Source organism: Calonectris borealis, chromosome 1 (genome assembly GCF_964195595.1).
Source record: "Calonectris borealis chromosome 1, bCalBor7.hap1.2, whole genome shotgun sequence".
NCBI classification, from domain to species: Eukaryota; Metazoa; Chordata; class Aves; order Procellariiformes; family Procellariidae; genus Calonectris; species Calonectris borealis.
In genome coordinates this window covers 116,865,927-116,887,202 of record NC_134312.1, presented here as the reverse complement: position 1 = coordinate 116,887,202, position 21,276 = coordinate 116,865,927, and the positions used below count along the sequence as shown (strand labels likewise).

Genomic DNA, 21,276 nt, shown 5'->3' with positions numbered 1-21,276 from the left:
GGAAAGGCAAACAGCAATTTCACCTTCCTGTCTTTGTTACTGTTTTGATTAAGTGTCATCTTCCGGACTATGCCTTCCCATTAAACAGTATCTTAAACCACTTAAGAAGCTGCAGAGAAGCAACAGCTGCAGTGGGTGCCAAGGGCTGCTGTACTGGTGGAGGAGGCTGTAACCTGACCTCCTGTCATCAGGTGCCTTTCCTAGGATTCTGCCCGAATTCACCGTCCTTTCAAATCTACTGGGAAGATGTTCTGCTCATTGCTTTCCAGGCATTTCCAACAAAATCACATGGTTTAACAAAGACAAGGTATGCTAGCCTAGCACACTTTGAAAAGTACAAGAAGTACAGTAAGAATCTTCCCAGGAGGTTGGTGAAGGCAGTAACTCTTGCTTGGGAAGACTATGATCTCTTTGAATGGCATAATAGATCTGCAAGAATTTGGTCCACAGTTCTGGAAATATTGAAAAGAAGTTACTTACAACAGAATCTGAAAACCTTTTGCTTCTTAAGGTAGACTAGCTTTACAGCAACGGTAAAGACTATTCTGTATAAGTACCACTGCCCTTTGCATGATTTTAACGAGGGATTTCACTGGCAACAACTAATTCTCTTTATGAATATTCCCTTTTCAATTCAGTAAACTTTCATTTCTATGGTAGCACGTGACAGTAAAAGTCTTGGTTTTGCCATACTGGACATCCAGTGAATGATAGCTCTTGCTAATTAAATGTCTATTAAGAGGCCTAGTTTGCATACTTCTGGAGTTACTCAGACATAATTTAGAAAAACTAATTAGCATTTTTACATTTCAGATAATTTGGTAGCTTTTTTGCATGCTAGCACGTATTTAAATGGAAAATTTTGTAATTTTGTGAATTGACTTGTACAGGCAAAAATTGCAACAGTTGGCTTTCATGTAAAATAACTATATTTTAATCAAAGCATTCAGTCTTAGAAGAAAACCTTTACAGATTATTGGTGCTATAAAGTTTTGTTTTCAATGGAGAACATGTAACTGGGTCAGAACGCCCAAATCTGATGGAAAGGAAGTGCTTGTAGGCTGTTACATAGGTCAGCTTTGTTTTCACACTTCTATTTCTCAGTTTGTTTTTTTCCCTCCTCGTCAGTGGTGTTAGTTGAAATGATAAATTTTGTGAAGTAAATTTGCATAGTATTGAAAAATAGTGTTAAAGCAACTAAACCTTTTATTTGCTCATCTGTTACAATTATTTTTTTGTTGTTGTTCCAAACAGTGGGGTTTTTTCTGATGTGTAGTATTTAAATATAATTGCTAACATCTAGAGATGTCTGGGGTTTTTTTCATTGTTGGGTAGAGGTGTTTTGTTATTTGGGGGTTCCTCCCCATAGTCTTAAGATATGTGTTGATTATGGTATAAATGTCTTTGTGAAGTGAATAATGGTACTTCATAATTTGAACTAGCAAGTAGAGTGGAAAAAAATCATCCTATTAATTCAAAGCAAATATCATATGAATTATGACATATTTAAATATCAGCTGTTGTCCAGTTTTCTGTGCATCTATTCATGTCAGCAAAGTATCAAAAGTAATAAAATGATTCTTCAGTTGGTTGATTTATAAATTAAAATGGTGACTCCACTCTGATTTTAATGTCACCTATGTGGTAATATTAAAGTGTTAGCTTTAATTTAAATACCGAAAGTTTAACTCTCCTAATTTCACAAAAAGCTTGAGAACCTCAATCTTAAAAGCTCAAAACCAAACTGTGTAAGAACAGTTCATAAGTTTTTCAGATTTTTTAAAGTGACAGTAGCATGAGCTTTTTCTCATCTAACATAAATGAGAAGTCTTGTTTCTGAAGGAACTGCACATAATTTCAGGAGCGTGAGTTTGTTGCCAGCTCAGTGTCCCATGTTCCAGCTGGGAATTGTAGCCACTAACTTATAACGTGTCATCATGGCACCTTGCGAACCCACCAAGAAGAGAACATAACTGTAGAAAGCCTAAATGATAACTTTTAATGTGATCTTAGCTTTATAATTGTTCGTATTGCAAAACTAATTTCTAATCTGGAATTAAGCAGAATACATGTTGAACAAAGTTGTCCTGAAGACAGGATTTTTAATGGGGTTCCATTTGTGTAATAGTAAGAGGGCTGACATAATCCCTTTAAAATAATTTAATCAGTCACTTTTCTTAAATGAGTCAAGTGATTGATAAGGTGTGATTATTACAGATGCACACTTGTGATTTAACTTGGAACAAATGAGATATTAACATTTAAAAATACTATGACCTATTAATTTTTAATAAAGATTGACTTAAAAGTACTTTATTCTTTTTCTCTTGACACCGCAAATGAGGCTTGCTGGTTTTCTACAAGAATGCATTACAACTTGACCTGAAAACCACATTAAAAGTGTTGTGGGTTTTTTTTTTGTACTGCTAAATAGCGAGTCATTATTTCCGTTTTAGAAGTTAATCAACTTGAATCTAATTAATGCAGTGGGTTAAACAGAAGCTGCTTTTAATTTCCTTTCTGCTTAATGTCTGAACTGACACAAAGTAATAGAAGAAATACTGCCTCGTAACGTTTTGTGTCCATCTTTATAAACAGACATATGTATGCTTGCATTGTCTACTGTTTAGTGCTCTTCTACAATATAATTTAAAATCTGTTAAGACCAGTGTTATGGATGAAAGTTGTCATTCCAGCTGGTAATTGCTGACTTTAGAAGTTGCATGTCTTAATTTGTTCTTCTTGGCGAGTGACAGCATTTTGTATTTTTTTTTGGACAGCCTTAATTGTGTTTGCTTACTTCTAGCTATTTAAAGATAAATAAATAGAAAAGTCAATTTCTCGAGGAGAAGTAGGTTCATTAATTCGTAGGACTTTATGTTTTTCTGAGCGCATATTTATATTAGTTGCATTTTTTTTCAAGATACAGAGCTCATAAATCAAAGTCAAAAGGGTTCTCTGGCTGCAGGCCAACCTACCATTCTGGGAAGAGATGTTCTCATTCATTAAGAATGTTACAGAGGAAATGAGGAAATGCTCTTGGAAATGCTCTCTCCTTCTGTCAGGATTACCTTAGCCTTCCTGTGGTTTAACTTCTAAGCTGCAGTTCACCCAGTTGGTAATTTCAGCTATTCATAAAGGAAACAGAAAGTTGGCTTTGTATACACTGAATATAAGATATGTTAGCCATGTATTTTTGTAACTTAAGTGGCTCTTGCATATCCAGCTGTATCCGATGACTTTGCATGCTGAATGAAGTGAGAGAGCATAGATCTTCATGAAGCTTAGTGCATTGGTGGAGAAGGAAGAGTTAAATATGATGTTTACAGGGAGAATCTGGATGGTTCCAGAGCACTTAGGTTGTTATTCACACTGTTTGGTATGGAGCGATATGAAAACCTGCAAATTTAATTTCGGTATCTTCAGAAATGGGAAATGCCATGTGCAGTGGCAGTCAGTAATAGATTACACTCCAGCCTCGGTGTTTGGGTTTTTTTCTTTTAGCATCCATAAATGAAAGGCATCCTTGTGGCTATCACTGGTGGAGGTGCTGGTTCAGGAAATTCTTGCAAATGTTTGGAGACTAAATGGACTTTTGGTCTAAAGCAGCTGTACAACTATTTGCGTGTTTTCATAGCATTACTGCTTGTTCATGTCAGGGCCCTGAGGACACCACCAGCCCTGACTGTCCCTGCCCAGCCCCCCTGGGGCTTCCTTCACCCTGCCCACAGCCCAGGACCCCATTTCAGTCCCCTCAGGGCTGTCAGTCCCTGCCCCAGCCATGCTGCGGCAAAGTGCTGTCCCCAGCTCTCCACAGCCCTGCCCAGCGTGGACATGGGCCCTGCTGAGCCAGGCTGATGTCCCAGACCAGCCTTGGCCTGTCCCTGTCCCCGTGGCCCGCCTGGCCATCCTGGACTGTATCTTGCCCCGGTTACCCTCACCAGGCCTGACCCTTTCCCACAGGCTGGCATCCTGGCCTGGCCTCAGCCCATCCCCACGGAGGTGCCTGATGTCATGGGCTGGGGCTGCCCCCAGCCTGCCCTGCCTCCCTGGGGGAGCCCCCATGGCTACCAGTGCCCTGGCGCCCGGGGACATGTTGGTCCCCACGGTGTCCCAACAGTTCAAATGGAAGAAAATGGAAAGGCATGTGGTGTAGCTGTGTCTGTTCCTGATTTCTTCTTGGTTTTCAGAAAACTCAAGTGCCTTTCCGTAATATTGTAGCACTCCTGACCGTGGGAAGTCCCTTATTGTGCATTACCCCGAAAGCAGCCTCAGCACTGCTGCAGTCAACCATCCAAAACATCCCTGCCTAGCGTGGCTTGGTGCTGCTGCGGTAGGGAAGAGGCAGCAGTGCCGTGGTGTAGAGTTTCTCCCTTTTCTGCTATCGGTGCTACTTTTGTGACTGCTTTCTTTTTAGCTCGGTTTCTTAAGGAAAAGGAGGTTTATGTGATAACCATTTTTTGTCCCTCTGTATTGGCTAATATCAGTCATCACCAAAACTCATAATTCTTTCAGGTTTCATGAACGCTACGGCTAGAGGTTCAAACGGGTGCCCTCAATGAAGGGGAATCTGCCTTACGAATTTATGTTACAAACTTGTAGTAGGCATGATGTGCCTTGTGGGGGGGCGGTAGGATTGTGTTGCAGGTAAGCTCTTCTGCTGCCTGCTGCAAGGCCTGTTAAATGTACCTTGAGCCTAGACTTGGGTTCTGTGGAGGCAGTGGCTGAAACCTGGGGGTAACTGAGGATGGGCCAGGGCAGGATGGATGAAGTGAACCTTCTGAGGTGCACGATGTTTGCTGTTTTCCCATGTGAATTTTGACCTTAAAAAAAAAAAAAGAAAAGAAAAAAAAAGATGGGAAAAGTGCAGGTAGTGCGAGATAGAAGTACTTACGCGCTCACTGTGGAAAAGCTTTGCTCAGAGTTCACACTGTATTAGATCTAATGTAACTGAAAAACATGGCATGAAATGCTTTTGGTTGGTGCTTGGGTGCTTTGTTAAGAAAATAATAATTGACTAGCCACAGTAAGTTTTTTCTATTTCCATTTTTTTTTCTTGTTTTTCCAACCCTTTGCTGCTTTATTAGTGGTGACCTTTTTTGTTGATCAGAATTTGCAAAGCCCGTGTTATTTAATTTACTTTGGGCATTTACTTATTAAGGCTTAGCAAGGATAACAGGCGTTCTATGCAATGGAATAAGAGAATAAATCCATAGAAGACAGAAAAGCCATTGTTCTGAAATGTCATTAAATGCTGGCAGACACCTTTAAGAAAAATCCTGCAAACGTTTGAAACTAAACTTCATCTTTTATTAATAATTTGAACTGTGAAAGAAGAACGTGGCAGTTCTCTGGTTACTGAAAGTTGAGTTTAAAAGAGTATGTTGACATCATTAAATGCTTGCTGGAAAAATGGATTGAAAGAACCAGGCTTTGAAGTTTAGAAGTTGTTCTTTCCAGCCTGATGGTGATCTGCTTAAGAGAAACATGGTTTGGTGATGCTGACAAAATCACTGTCTGTAAACAATGTGTTTAGGTTGGCTGCAAGTCTTAACACTTACTATGGGTGAGACTTTGGAAATAATCATGCTGCCTTAACTCTCTTATCTTTAGCATCTGGATTACAGGAATACAGCATATCAGTGCAAATAGTTAAAGAAGCTTTTTTAAAATGTGCTTAATAAAACATTGAATGAGCTTAGATTTCAGGCTGAGGTTAAATAATTGTTTCATCTATATTGGAGTTTCTGATCCACTTTAATAATAGAGCTAGCGGACATTTGAACAGAAGGGATGGGCTTGTGCACAGGCAGGGCTATGCTAAACTTGGGGAATACTCATTAGAAAGATTCACAACAGCAATCCTAAAGAAAATCTAGCTAATGTGAGAGAGAGCACAGCAGAATGCCAGGCTAAAAGGTGTTTCGATTTATGCTTTTCTTTATGTCAGATTCTGATTTTTTAATGTCAAAGTGAAAATTAATTAGCAGATCATTTCTGAGGAGGGAGAAGGTGCTGATCCTTGGTGACCCAGAAATCTTGATCCCTGTGGATCCAGTGTCACAGCTGGAATTGTCGGTCTTTGTGCTGCAGGTGCAGTCTCAGTCATGAGCAAAAGCTCAGGACAGGTGGGGTCTGGTTTCTGCTTTGCAGCATCTCTGTCACCTGGCTCTGCAGTCAAGTGGGCCTGTTTTTTTCGATAAAAATTGTAAAGTGTACACTAACATTAACTCCTAGGTGAGTAATGGTAGATATACTTTAATTTCTTCTAAAATATTACAATTTTTTTTTTTCCCCAAAAATGTCTATGAAAATTGTGTTTTCCTAATGTAAGACACGGCTTTTAAATACCATTATCTTGTGGACCTACAAGAGTTTTGATTTGCTTGGAATATATCTAAAACTAGTTAAAATACACGTGTGATAATCTTGTTTACTTATTTGGAAATAATACTGCCACATCACGGTTTTATTCTTGGAGAAAAAGGATAATTTTTTTCATGGGAAGAAAAGCAGCATTTAGCACTACTGTAATTTTAACTAATTACAGGAGAGTATTCTCATGGAACTCTTTTGCCTGTGTTTTAGATGCTTTTTATATTAGGAGATGATGTTAAAAATGCCAATGTTCTCCTGTAATATCACGTGGAGTTTTTGCAACTCCTTTTTTTGTTGCCTAAAAACATAGCGTGATCATAATTTGTCATAAAATCAAATACTCATTTTCCATTATAAAATGCCATATGCTCATACATTTTGATTTCTTTCCAGAAGTTTCACGTAAGCACTACTTTTGTAATCTCTTAGATTTTCAGTTTAGAGTGGACTCATTCTCCGTGCCATAGTGTATGGTCTTTTACATCATAAAATCTTACGTTTTCTCTCCATAGCTTCTGCAGAAAAAGACACGATCAAGAATACTTACTCCAAAGTAATGGATGCATATGGGCTCTTGGGTGTATTAAGATTAAACCTTGGTGAGTGAAATATGCAAAACCTTAATTTTTCATTTGGGAAAGAAAATTGTGCTGCTCCTCTAAAACTGCACAGCACAGGATCTTCGCAACAGGAACTGGGCTCTTTTTTTATTTTTATTTTTTGTCTTTGTAGAGTAACTTGCAAGTTTGGAGCACTCCCAGAGATGAGGGAGTGGACAAAAATAACTTCCGTTTTCACAATCCCTGTTAATTTGCAGCATAGTTTCGCCTGTTTGCGTTTCCTTTTCTTCTGTAGAACTTGAGAACGAGTTCTTGATGTTGGTTCTTTTTGTACTTTCTTCAGGCAAACTGGGGTCACATTGTGTGCATTTAAGCATATAAATACATGAACATCACACTCCACTAAGATTCATTCTGCTACATGTGCCTTTTCTTCTTTTACAGGAGACACATTGTTACATTATCTGGTTCTAGTAACAGGATGCATGTCTGTGGGAAAGATTCAAGACTCTGAAGTTTTTCGAGTTACTTCCACTGAATTTGTATCCTTACGAATTGATTCAACAGATGAGGATCGTATTTCAGAAGTGCGCAAAGTTTTGAACTCGGGAAACTTTTATTTTGCATGGTCTGCAACTGGTGTCAGTTTAGATCTTAGTCTCAACGCTCACCGCAGCATGCAGGAGCACACCACTGACAATAGGTTTTTCTGGTAAGTTCATAATGCGTTTTATCAGACATTACGTAGAATAATGCATGCCTGTATAAACTAATCTGTGGCAAGTTGTTATCCTGGAAGAAGACTGGGCTCTCTGTTGAAGTCAGTATTTCAAGGCTTGAGAAATGATGATGCCTGTTGACCCTGTCCAAATAACAAATAAGCTTGGCTGATTTTGACCCGTCATAAAACTTCTTAAGTTACCTGGCTTTTCTTTCAGTAAGAATCAGTCCTCGCAGGAGGTAGATGGAGTGTCCCAGATTCCAAGATCTAGAAATGTAAACACTTAAAGTCAGTCACAGAAAGTATTCTGCTTATGCACTTCAGTAAGCTTTCTTGGGCTTTTTCTATTCAAAAGTTCCAGTCTCAAATTGCCCAGGGAAAGAATATTGTTTGCTTTCTCAGTCTCCTATTGTAATGCATCTGTATACTTTTCTGTAAAGTGAATGCATACTTGATTTATGGGATTTGAATCTTCGTTAATGATTGAACTGAGGTGTTTGATAAGTTGCATTTTTTTTTTTTTTAATTATTTGGAAGTTTAGAATGAAAAGGCTAAAATTAAAGCGAATAGCTTCAACCTTTATACCATTGCAAATATGTTATTTGCAATTATGGTAGAATTTTCTGGGTGGTGACAAAACCAGCCGTCTTACTAGAGTTTACTTTTCTTTGCTAGGCAGAAAACTTTACTTCCTTTTTATACAAGTGAGTGTTTCCAAAGAAGATAAAAAACCAAGCCCCACTAGTGTGAGGTAAAACAAAAAAACTCACAAAACCCAAACTTTAGTCTTATTTACTTACTACAGTGTTGATTGGTACTACTTAATGCACAGGTATATCCAAACTGTGGATCTTTCTTTCATTTGAGCAGTAATTGGTATTAGAGAACAGTGTATGCAGTATATAATGTACCAACACTTAACCCTGAAATTGGTATTTACAGAAGTTTGAAAATCAGTTGACTATGAATGTATTCCTGGAAGCTCGTCTGGGCAAGTGATACCTTATGGTGTCGTCTGGGCAAGTGATACCTTATGGTGATGTGTAATAGAAATAATCAATGTATGTTGACAAGAACTTTATTTCGTGGTGTTGTGAAATTGAATGGTGCTTTACCCATCACAAAAAGTAACCCCATAATTGGAATTCTGGCTTGCTTTTCCCAGAGTCTGTAATCTTTGGCTTCTCAAAGCAAGGCTGAGTGGAGAAATATAAACAAGTGTGGAGTGTCGTTTTTTGCTGGGTGAAGAGCAGAGGCTATAAGGGTTCTTTTTTTTTTAAGGTCATTAAAATTCATGGCTTCACTCCCTATTCTTATTGTGCAAACGTTTAAGCTGTTCCCTTGTACACTTTGCTATTTCAAGTATGTTTAAATAAGAGCTATATCATCAAATTATAACATGCATATTTTTCTTTTCGTATTTGTAGTAGTGGGCTTAAAATATGAGAAGTTAGTAGCTGGCTTAACAATTTGAGCTGTATTTTATTTCCTCCCAGTTATTTTTTTTTTTTTTTTCCTGATAGGAACCAGTCACTGCATTTACATCTGAAGCACTATGGTGTGAACTGTGATGACTGGTTGTTACGTCTCATGTGTGGAGGAGTGGAGATAAGGACAATTTATGCGGCTCACAAGCAGGCAAAGGCTTGTCTCATTTCACGACTAAGCTGTGAACGGGCTGGCACAAGATTTAACGTCCGGGGAACAAACGATGATGGTCATGTTGCTAATTTTGTTGAAACAGAGCAGGTATGTTACGTGCACATCGTTTGGCTGATGAACTCAAGATAAGCCATGTGTGTGGATAGTTTTTTGCCGTAAATCAACAGATCACAAGTCAAGTCCGTACCAACAGATATTGGAATAATTCCTTTAGTGCTAAATAAGGAATCTAAGTAGGTTACATAATTTGATGATCTTTGTTTTTAGTGTAGCTTAGAGTAAGGGCATGCATGGGTCTGAGTTTCAATAGCTTAAGAAGCTGTTATCCATCAGCTGAACTGTTGTAGGTGGCTGTACTTCCTTTTAGCCTCCTGAGCTGGAGGTGAGTGTGTACTTCTTTTGGCCTGAGCTAATAGTAAAGTAAAAGACCTTAGAAACAAGCAAAAGAGATTTTTGGCAAATAAATGATACCTTGTGGTTCAGGAAAGATAAAAGCATTCTTATGGTTACTTGACACAGCTCCTCTGAAAGGTGGTTTTTAAAGCCACTATAATTCCACTGCATTTGATTGCATATCTTTGCCCTTATTGTACAGAAATGCAAGAAGCTATTAAATCATTCTTTGCTGGCGTTTCTTTGCTCACTTCTTACAAAAAACTAGTTACCAAGATGTTGTTCCTGCAACTGTATTTATGTGAGTAGGTATCTTTGGTTGACTCACTGACTCTTTGCAAAGCCTAAGGTGACTTCAGTAGGATTTTATCCAGGAAGCGCTCTGCTTGTACACATCCAATTTCAGAAGTTTAGTCAGAACGCTGTTACTACAGTTTCTCTGTCCAAGTTTCCTGGCAGACTAATGTTCCTAGATGGCTGTAGCATATCATTCCACTTAAAACTTCCTTTGCTGTATACTTAATGGACCATTGTATTTTGGATTCTGATGCACAAAATCTGTGCAGGTGTTCCGAGTAGGCTGCATAGTTATTTTCTGTGCATTGGTGTACATTTTAACTGTTCCTGCAGGAAGATCTTACCAAGTTTTTTAAAAGAAGTTACTCTTAGCACAGAAGTCATTCAGGCCCAAATAATAAAAACTTGCTGTATTTTCTTAGACGTTGTGAATCATGATTCTGCAAGAAAGTGTGAGAGTGGTAGAACTTCTTTTACGAGTTTTTCCAAGGGAATAGAGAGAAAAGCCTAGGAAACACAACATTTTAATTTGTAGTGTGGAATATGTAATATGTAAATATATTTTATTTACTCTATGTTTAGCTAAGGCTAAGAAACCTAAAACCTTACACTCTGTAATACCTATTAATACTATGCTTTTTTTTACAGGTGATATTTTTAGATGACTCTGTGTCATCTTTTATACAGATTCGAGGATCTGTTCCATTATTTTGGGAACAGCCAGGCCTGCAGGTAAGCAGGAGATAGATTTAATTATATAGATAATTCTTATTCATGTCTTTTTAAACATCTTACAGCAACGTTTAGGCTCTTCTGCACAGTTACCTGTCAGGATGAGGTTATCCTTTGGGAGCAAGTTGGTGCTATTGTTTAATTCACCAAGCCTGCTACTCTCGAGTCTCTGAATGCTGTTTTGCACAGTTTTGAATGTCCATTGCTTTTTAAATGTTTTCTCTTTGAAGTTCTGCGTTTTTCTGTTTTGATATAAATTGCTGTTTTAAAATAGGTTATCTAAGGGCTCTCAAAGAGACTGTTTTCTTCTGAATTGTTCCTGAGGATAATTTTTTTTCAAGAAGTCAATATGGATCAAGAGTTACTATAATATAATTTCATCCCAGTTTTCTTGAAAGAGGGATTGTATCAGCAACTACTACTGTGATACAATTTTTACAGGGAAGATTAAAAAAGGTTGATGCCTCACAGTGACTCTAGGTTCTTTAAACTAGGCATATAAGCATTTTGCAATAGAACTGCTGAAACATTTACATGCCTTTTACTCAAAACAAGAAGTAATTAGATGATATGACTAAGTATATTAAATAAAAAAAGCGATTTTTTAGAAAAAAAGAAGAGGAATTTAAGAAAAGCCTACAAAAAGAATGCACCATAGCAAGCAGAATAAATTTTAGATATTTCATTTAGAAAGTGAAATGAATTTTTAGGCCGTAATTAGTATCAAAAGAGGTCTTTGAAGAACGATTACTTAAATGTGTAAAGACAAATACTTTAATGTAATCTTCATGTCATAGGTGGGATCCCATCGTGTCAGAATGTCAAGGGGTTTTGAGGCGAATGCACCAGCTTTTGACAGGTGAAATAATGTCTTAAATTTTTGTTAATGGACTACAAACCTCTGATAAGTGATGCATCAGAGGGATGGGATATGTTACTCTGAACTGGAGGCTTTGTCTATACACGTGTATGATTCAGCAAAGCAGCGAACTGCCTGGGCAGCTTTTTCAAACTTCTACAGGATTTCTTGTGCCTTGGAATGCTTTATTGAAAAGTTTGAAGAAAATTTAAAATAGTGAAATACTTTGTTAAATTGAAAACAAAAATTATAGCATGTTTACATTGAATAATCTATATTTGTCAGCTGCTGTATAAAAGTAAAATCTGTATTTTGATTTTATTTCTGCCATGACACTTCAGCTTCACAGCCTTATGGTTTTAACTAAATGTATGTTGTTAAATTGGTGCTATTATCCTAATTAAATAGCAGTCAATGGTTGTATGCTATTATTGAGTTATATTGATTTGTTTGGACATGACATAATAAAAGGTTTGTGGCAGTTATTAGAGTACCCAGCACATTTCTGCAGCATCAAAGTCAGTGTTGCAGGTGTTTGTGTTAATTTTCTGCATGCCAAAAGATAAGTGTGGGATTTTTCTTCTGTTAACAGGCATTTCCAAACTCTTAAAAATTTATATGGCAAGCAAATTATTGTAAATTTACTTGGGGCAAAAGAAGGGGAGCACATGCTCAGCAAAGCTTTTCAGGTGAGTATGGCAATTCTCTCACTGTGCATATCGTTGGAATTTGCCTTTTGTGATGAAGCTTTTATATAGCCTTTGAAAAACGCAACAGGTATGCTATGCTCTGGAGCAACTACCACTTGTGGTTAAAATTGTATTTATCATAAAAGCACTGCTTAAGATACATAACGTGAAATGAATTTTTAAAAGCTCTATATACAATTAGTGTTTGATTACGTTCAGATTGGTTACTTTACTGAAAAATTGGTTACTTTACTGAAAAACGCTAACAGCAACATAGACAATGTTGAGGGATTTTCAGTTATTTTCATATTTCATGCTTATTAGTGGCTTATTTAAAAAATAAATCTTTTTTGCACTATAAAATTGGTGAATAAATGAATTATACTTTGTGGTATTTAATACTGTGATGTTTCTTTTAAAAATCTTTCCCTTGGAATTCCTGTATATGTTCCTTAATATTTAAAAAAATGTTTAAATTGATAAATTAATTTGTGATAAAAGCTGCTTCATGATTAAATAGAAATGTTTGTTTAGAAGATGTTAACTGTAAGGGGCCATTTTCATGAATTCTCACTAGTTAGGTTAAAAATAACTGTCACGTTGTAGTCCATAAATACTGACAATTTGAGAACTTCTGTCTGAAGCCAGACAACATAGCCATCATCGTCAACATAGTCAATAGCCATCTGTTATTTCCCTTTCCCTTTTTCCTTTTCCCTTTGTATTATAATGGCTGAATATCTTAGGCCATTCACTAGTATCTTTTCTGTATCCAGCTATCCTGGTAGGAGACATTAGTGCTCCCAAATGCATACCAATGCCCAATGCAGATCATAGTTTTGCCAACAAAGATTGTGTGAGCACTTCAAGATTTTTCAGGGAATATTAGGGAAAGTTTTGCTCAAGCCCCCCTCCACAGCAACCTAAATAATTTGTCTGTTTTTTTCAGTAGGAGTTTATAGAGTGTTTACTCAGTCCCCGTTGCTGGCGGATGACCGAGTAAATGGTGACTGTTAGTGAAAGGGGTTTCTACTGAAACAGCTCTTTGCAAATCGAAGCATTTGAACAGTAGAAGAGGCTGTAGACTGTCTTGGTGACCCGTAGTATAATAAGGAAAAAAACGACTTTGGTTGTGACAAGAAAAAGAAGAAACACGGGCAAAATACTAATCAATTCTGAGTGATTTGTTGAACAATAGTGATAAAAATGGTTTCATTTTACCTAAGAGAAAGCATGTAATAAACAAGATAGCTAATAAAACAGCTTTAAAAATATTTGCAGCCTCTTATTTAGCTTATGCTACTATATGTTCGGATATTGGTATATTTATACTTTTTTCTTCTCTTTTTACAATGTTAGAGCCATTTGAAAGCATCTGAACATTCAGCTGATATCAAAATGGTGAACTTTGACTATCATCAAATGGTTAAAGGTGGAAAGGCAGAAAAACTACACAGTGTGCTTAAACCTCAAGTCCAGAAATTCTTAGAGTGTGGATTTTTTTATTTTGATGGAAAGGAAGTTAAGAGGTTTGTGTGTATAACTTCTGTGAATTTCTTCAAATTAAATTATGGTTCCGCAATGCTTTTCACCCCTTAGCAAGAAGATAAGAGAAAAAACTTTGCTTCTTTATTGCGTTACTGTGTTTTTATTGTATCCAAGATGATGCTCAACAACTGAAATATGAGTCACTTATTTTATTCTATTAAAATTTTGTCTCATTCTGAATATGCTCTAAAAATCTTAATGGTAAATATCTCTGAGATGTTGATGGGGCATGACTTAATTTAGGCCTTTGACCTCATGATTTTGGTGAAAATGGGCAGTTGTCTTTTTTCTTGGGTGCACCACATGGGATTAAAGAATGAATAATTTTCCATCTTCCTGTATAATGTTATTGACATTTTCCTCGACGATGGAGCATACCATTTTCTCTTTGTTGTAAATGCTTATGTTCAGTGCAATCTTTTTCTAAATCTTTTTGCACCTGGATCCCCCATTTGAGAGATTCAGTTCTCCACAAAGTGTGAATGGGATGCATGTTTTCTGCCCTGCTCTGTACTTCCCAGTCCTGCTGTACTTGTACTTCTGTCCCTATTTCCCCTCCCTCTTCCTAGAGCAAAGGCTGTGCTTATCTCAGCAGGAAGAGGGAAGCAGGGCTAGAAGTAGGCAACATTCCTGCTCTTCTCCCTTCCACACCCTTCCTCCTTTTAATTAATACTAGAGCAAACTGCTGAGTAAGGTTCTCCGTGAGAAAGAGAATTGTGGAGTGAGGGGATTGTGTCACATGCAGTGGGGTTTCATCTTCTAGTGCAGTGGGAGAGGAGAAGAGGGTTCCAGTGCCACTCTGTGCTCTAACCTGGCTGTGGGATTAAATCTCCCAGCGGCAGATTTTAGTAGGCCTGAATAAGATTAAATTTAGTGGGAGGGTGCTTAGGTCCCATCTCCACCTCAAAACGTCACTGACCATTCTCCAAAAAGCTTTAAAAGTGGTGTGACATTTTGTCTTGGGAGAACACCATTTGGTCTTGATGGAGATTCAAATAATATTATCACCCATCAAAAAGACTGACAACAGAACTAAAGCAAAATAGGCTGTGGCTTGTGATAGCTTGAAGAATTGCGTTAATAAAAGATACAGTGACGATTTTTCTAAGTTCACGGACCATCTCCTTTGGAGAATGTCAGGGGTTTTTTTAACACAGATAGCAAGTTGCTTTGTATTTCAAATCAAATACAGAGATAGTAATGAAAAAAAAATCTTGGAGAAAGTTCTTCAAAACTTTCTACAATTTATTGTTAGATCTCCAAGTAAATGTGATGAAGCCTTACTGACTTAATTGGACTAAGTGTGTAGCGGGAATGACGAAAGTAAGGAGTAAGTGGGTATCATTGGGAGGGCCATCGGAATTTTGTACTCATAGCCAGGCAAGAAGAACATGGATGTTGCCTAATGTGATCCTTCTGAGAGCTTTATCACACGTGTTAATGGCCTTCTCTCAAAGAAAGGGGAGCAGTTCAGAATGCCTGAGAGTCTCAAGCATCTGTCGAGCTAAGGAGGAGAGGCTTATTTTTCATTTTTATTTGGGAAGGAAAGAGAAAGTAATGAGGGCTTGAAATTGACTTTAGTTTTATCACAAATTCTTGTTAGTTTTAGTTTAGTTAAACAAATCCAGGAACTGCCGTAATATTTTTTTTTTTCATTTTTGTTTTAACTGAGTTATTATTTCCCTCTGAGATTCTTGGGAGGTGTGTTAGTTGGATTGTTTGAGAAGAAAACTTAATCCTGCATAACACTTTAACTAAGCAAGCAATGAGAATTGAAAAAAAATGAAGAAGACAGACCCATGTTATTTGCAGAAAATAAATTAGTTTTGTATAGTGAACACTGCTGCAAAATTCACTGCTGTTATTGGAGCTAACCCTCTCTTGTTGATGCATTTATAAACATACTTGTGATGACAGTAACATTGCACTGACAATACCCTGATTTCCTGTTCTGGTTCAGATCTTGATGTCCCTGTCTTTGTTGATGGTATGTGTGTTAAATGAGTTATTTCAGTTGTTTTCTCGCTCTGTCTCTCGTTGTCCTTGGCACAGATCTCAAAGCGGTACTGTCAGAACAAACTGCTTGGACTGTCTGGATAGAACAAACAGCGTGCAGGCTTTCTTTGGCTTAGAGGTAGGAAAAGCAATGTCCAGATACACAACTGCTCCTGATGCTTCTGTAGCAATTAGGCTGTAAAAGTAGCATTACCTTCCCTGTGAAAGATGATTTAAAACGTTTCGTAGATGGCAGTTTGATTTATAGTGTGATACTTTTCTTGTTCTTCGGCAACCAGATCTTAGTAGTTACAGAAATAGTAGTTGTGTGGTAGTTGTAATTAAACAGTAGCCATGCAGCATTATGAAAAATGTTCATTCTTTTTTAGGTGTCAGTTTCTTATGTTCGTTAAGGTTCAGGCTTGTAATTCTAGAAGAGGTAGTAGTGTTGTAGTCCTTCACAAAAACACTTGCATTCACAGTTACTCTATTAGATGAAGTTCTTCAGCATATAGGATTACTGTTCTTAGCATCTGCCCGTGCTGTGGGTGTCTATTTTCACAGCACTGTGCTTTGAATTCTCCATGGGACGATATCATGGTTGACGCTTTGGCCACACTCAAATTGAGTAGTTGGAAATTAACCATGGGATTCAGTCCTCCTGCAGGGTTGTGCTTCAGCATATTGGCTTGCTATTGAAACAAAGGTTCTAGCCTGCAGGCTTATACAGTAGAGCTTGAACACATGAACCTGATAGGAATCAATGGAGTAAAATAGTACTGATTGGGCTAAAAGAGTAGCTCTGAAAAACTTTTGACAGCTCCACTCATCTTAATAAACTAAGTTTGACTCCTAAAGATAAAATCCTTAGCATGTTTAAAAATGACAGATTATGGGTGCTGTAACATTAAACTAAGTAAAAGGATTATTCTTTTGTTTTCTGAATTTTATTTAATTAAAATACTCTTGTTTTAGCACCTATAGGAGGAATTTCTGTGATAACTGCAAAATCCATTGGCTGTAGAGCAAACATTTCTGATTATGGAATGTGTAGTGCTTCGCTGCTGCCTCTACCAAGTGAACACTGTTGCCATTCAAACGGAATACTGAACTGTTTACCCTCATGCAAATACTTGGAAAATTTTCTCTTAACATTCAACATCAGTACCTACTGTAGTAGATGCAACACAGTTTGAGAGACCTAATGCCTTTTTTCTCCATTTTTTCAACTCTGCATGTACTATAGGGAGTCACACCTTTTAATTATTAAAATTAAGAAAAATCATTCTTATTGTTTTCTTTAGTTCACTGTGTGTTGAAAAGGGTAGCGCATGCTTTGAAAATCTCACAGCATTGTATTGCATTATGTAGTTTGTATATCTGTCTATCCTCTATTGACTTTGCCGTGGGAGAGACAAGTGATTACCTTAAAGTCTTTCCTGGTCCTCAATCTGTTTGCTGGAGATAGAAATGCAAGCTTGAAGTAAGCAATTAGGTTATCTTAAATGAGTCATGAGAAACATTGCCTCTTGTATTTTACTGATAATACAGTAGTATTCTATGGCATAAGAACAACTCTTTACACACTCTTAATGTGTATAGTACTTAATATGGCAAACTTAGCTTTGCAGCTCTATTTTTTCCTTTCTTATCCTTTTAAGAACTGGATTAAATATCGTCTTTTTTTTTTAGACCAGGTGTGCCAAATTTTTCCTTGGTGAGAGCTAGATTATGATTTCAGCTGAAATACGAGAGCTAAAAGTATAAAACTTCATAAAATTAATAAGAAGGAAAATTGTAAATCCTCATGAGCTGCTTACTTAAAATTCTATTTAAATGAGATATTTAAATTCTTACTTTTTTTAACATGATATATATTTCATATAACAAGTACTAAGCTCTGGATGACCACCTAAAATTACAAGATGAAGCACCCAATTTCTGAAGTTTCTTTTCTTGTTTATTTCTACTTAATTTTGTCTGCAAGTTTCCTTTTGTAACTTTTGTTGATTTCTGCCCAACCTTCAGAATTTTGCCTTTATGTCATTTTATGTTCATCATTTAGACTGCTCCTTCTTGCTGTTGGACCAAAAACAGCTTACCTTGTAACTAGTGAATTTTTAGATGAAAGTATTTACAATTCAACTACATAATTCTTTTCCTATATTACTACCTATCTTTAAAAGAAAATGAAGTGCTGGTGCTAAAGCTACATGTACAATGCAGCCTTTCAAACATGACATGGTGTCAGTTTGTTCAGAATGATACATATAAACCCAAGATTTTTGTTTTGTGCATATATGCTGAGAAAATATGATGTACCTTTTAATAAATACATTTAAAGATTTTTCTTTTGCAAATGTTGTCTTCAACTGTTGCAGATGCTAACAAAACAACTGGAGGTATTAGGATTAGCTGAGAAGCCTCAGTTGGTTACTCGCTTTCAGGAAGTTTTCCGATCCATGTGGTCTGTGAATGGTGATTCTGTCAGTAAAATTTATGCTGGAACTGGAGCCCTTGAAGGAAAAGCTAAGGTAAAGTACATTTTATTAAAAACTTCAACAGTATTCAGTATAGGTTTTAAAAAATTCTGTCATTAATATAACAACTATGAGGTTTTCTTTTTTAAAATATGCTTTTGTTGTAATCCTAAAAAAAACCCAAACAACCAAACAAAAAAAATTAACATAAAAAGGTTGATTATATTGATAACCGGGTCTTGTTTCAGTACATCCTTTCTCAGCCATGCCCATGCCTCCCAGATAACATCATTCTGTAGGAAAGGATGAAGATCAAAACTTTTATTTCTTTAGAACATAGTTCAGAAAAAGGTATATTCAAATCAACTTTGGTTTCTTTGAATATTTTCATTTTTCTCTGTGTACTTCTACGCCTATTGTTTCAGTTTCATTCACTATATCTCCTTTCTTTTAAACGTCTTTCACTGGACGTTGTTCATGCTTTTAGCATTTATTAACAGTGTTAAAATTAAACAGGTTGCAGCTGGGTGTTTTTTGTTTGCATGTTCCTCCAGCTATTTCTTTTTAGTTTTACAATTACTGAAAAAACCACCAAATTCTGTTTCTACCTTTCTTTCTAATGTTGTGATAACAATTCCGTACTACATGACAGTGTGATGCTCTGTTTCTTGTCAACTTGTTTTGTCTTTGTTGATGCCTGAGTTGTTCAGATTTTTCTAATGCTGTCTTTTATTTTTCTTCTAACAATTTTGCTTTTTTTGTTTCCATAATTCTCTCTCTTATCAGATGATACCTGTCAAGACAAACAAATTTTGAACCATAGCAATTTTTGCCCTTAGTTCCTTCAAGAATTTCTTTTCATACTATTCTTTTTATTCAAGAACACGCTGCTTCTTATTCCATATTATATACTATGTACTCATAGTCAACTGTTTTGTTTTTCCATCACTTGCTCATTCAAACCATATCAGGATCCTTCTCTGCACATGTACAAAGCATCGCAGTAAGCTACAGAAAAAGAAAATAAGTAAAACAGACTTGTTGCATGTTCTACCCATAATTGATGCATACAGACTTTTTCATTTGGGAATTACTTGTATTTTAGCGTAGAGTGGAATTTGGTTAAAGATGTTTAGTTTTATTTTCTTACAAAAATGTCACCCAGACCGTCAGTAAAACTACAGTAAGTATTTTATGGGGTATCTCTCCTGACTTTCTCATTCAGCGTTACTTGTTTCTTTTCTTAAATTACTAGTTTTCTACCATTCGTTTGGCTACTTCAATTTTTTACTTTGTAAAATGCGTTTACTGTATTTACACGTCCTTTTTTAATGTTTAAAACGCAGAGTACATTTACTCTGCTGTCTTTGTAATAACACAGGATCCCTGCCCTGGTACAACTGCTAATGAGTACCATATCTCATAAATCAAACACAGCATCCCTGACAGAAGTCCATCTATTCGAAGAGGATCTTTAATATTTGCAAAGCCATACAATCCTTGCCATTGTTTCAGTGAAACCTGACCAGGTCACTACTCAATATCTTCTTGAGTACTCTGATAATGTATTTTAAAATGTAGTTTTTAAGTTGTTAGTTGTATTCTCATTTCTCAAATGAAAAGTTTGATGGTTGAAATTCTTCCATTTCTTGCTCACCGGTTTGATTCTTCAAAGTCCAAGAGTACTTAGAAGTAAAAATACGGAAATTTAGGATAGGAGAAAAAATATTTTAACCTTAAATGTGTTAATATACATTTCTATACTGAAAAACAGTCCTCTTTAAAGTATTATAATACTCGTTACATCTAACTCCTTACCTACTCTTTCTTTTGCTTTCTCTGGGTTCCTTTCAATTAATTGCCTGATATGTGAATGGTGAGTGTGGTTTTTGGATTATGTCATAAGTTTTACATTGTGTGACAGAAAGGGAGCAGCATCCTATTAAAATCCTATTGCAATAGTATGCTCCCCAACACCTCATCCACATTGTCTTCCAAAAATCATGGTGCCAATTTACTACTACTTATCCTTGACAAAAGAGTAATTTCTTTCTTCTTGTCTAGTACAATTCATAGAACTAAATGATGGGTTAGTTTTGTAGTTTTCTTAAGCTTTTATCTTTTTTTGTATGCATTTAAGAGACCTTCATGAACAATGCCAGATGTAAACTTGGAGTATTTTTCATAATAATATAATACCATGCAGCATCCCTGATGGATTACGGTCTATATTTCGTGTACATGCAATAGCATGTGTTTATATACACCTCACAGGCAAAATACATTTAAGTGCATAAGACACAATAAACCATGTAATCAAGAAAATGTCTTTGTGCCTGTCATTGTCAGTGCTGTGTACACAGATTAACACTGCTGGTTTTTGAATCAAGTATGAGACTGCATGACGTGTTGATTACATTATCCTCTAGGTGTCTGACCCACAGGGAATATCTGTAGTAGCAGTACATCTCTTGGAGATTCTTGTTTAGTTCAGGTAGTTGGACACTGTTCTTTTGGAGCACTGTTCAATTGTGCCACTTGTGTGCAATGTGTGCAACGACAGTGTCTTTGTATGTATGTAGCTTTAGATTAGTGTATATGTTCCCTCTGGGATACTGCATGAGACTTGCATGTTATTCTAAAAAGTTAAGGGGTCTTAGTAAGTTGAAGCGCTCTCTTTTTTTAACACGGATATTTCAGAATGTGAATTCTAAACTAATATGCTCATATGTGCATATACATACATATTCATGTATCATGACATTTGGACTCAAGTGCTTGCTCATCTCTCACTATTTGGGGAAAAGCCCAAAACCCCGTATCATAGTCTAAACATGGCACTGTATCAATTTAATTTTTTAAAACCAAGGGTTTGGGGGGGAGGGGAATTCCCCACCCTGCAGTATTTTGTTTAACTTAAATAATTTAAACTGGAATAATCTGGTTGTTAGGTATTGAAGG

The 21,276-nt window shown here is 36.6% G+C and overlaps 1 protein-coding gene across 10 annotated transcripts in view; it reads left to right on the top strand.

Annotated features, from left to right (window-relative positions):
* Positions 1-21,276, top strand: part of SYNJ1 (synaptojanin 1) — a 66,438-nt gene that overhangs the window by 6,264 nt on the left and 38,898 nt on the right. For all 10 annotated transcript variants that reach the window (XM_075171317.1, XM_075171240.1, XM_075171297.1 and 7 more), the window contains exons 3-11: positions 6,891-6,977; positions 7,383-7,650; positions 9,184-9,409; positions 10,661-10,744; positions 11,542-11,603; positions 12,196-12,292; positions 13,652-13,821; positions 15,893-15,974; positions 18,217-18,369. In XM_075171317.1, the coding sequence (XP_075027418.1) occupies positions 6,891-6,977; positions 7,383-7,650; positions 9,184-9,409; positions 10,661-10,744; positions 11,542-11,603; positions 12,196-12,292; positions 13,652-13,821; positions 15,893-15,974; positions 18,217-18,369 (1,229 nt within the window). The remainder of the gene's footprint in view (positions 1-6,890; positions 6,978-7,382; positions 7,651-9,183; positions 9,410-10,660; positions 10,745-11,541; positions 11,604-12,195; positions 12,293-13,651; positions 13,822-15,892; positions 15,975-18,216; positions 18,370-21,276) is intronic.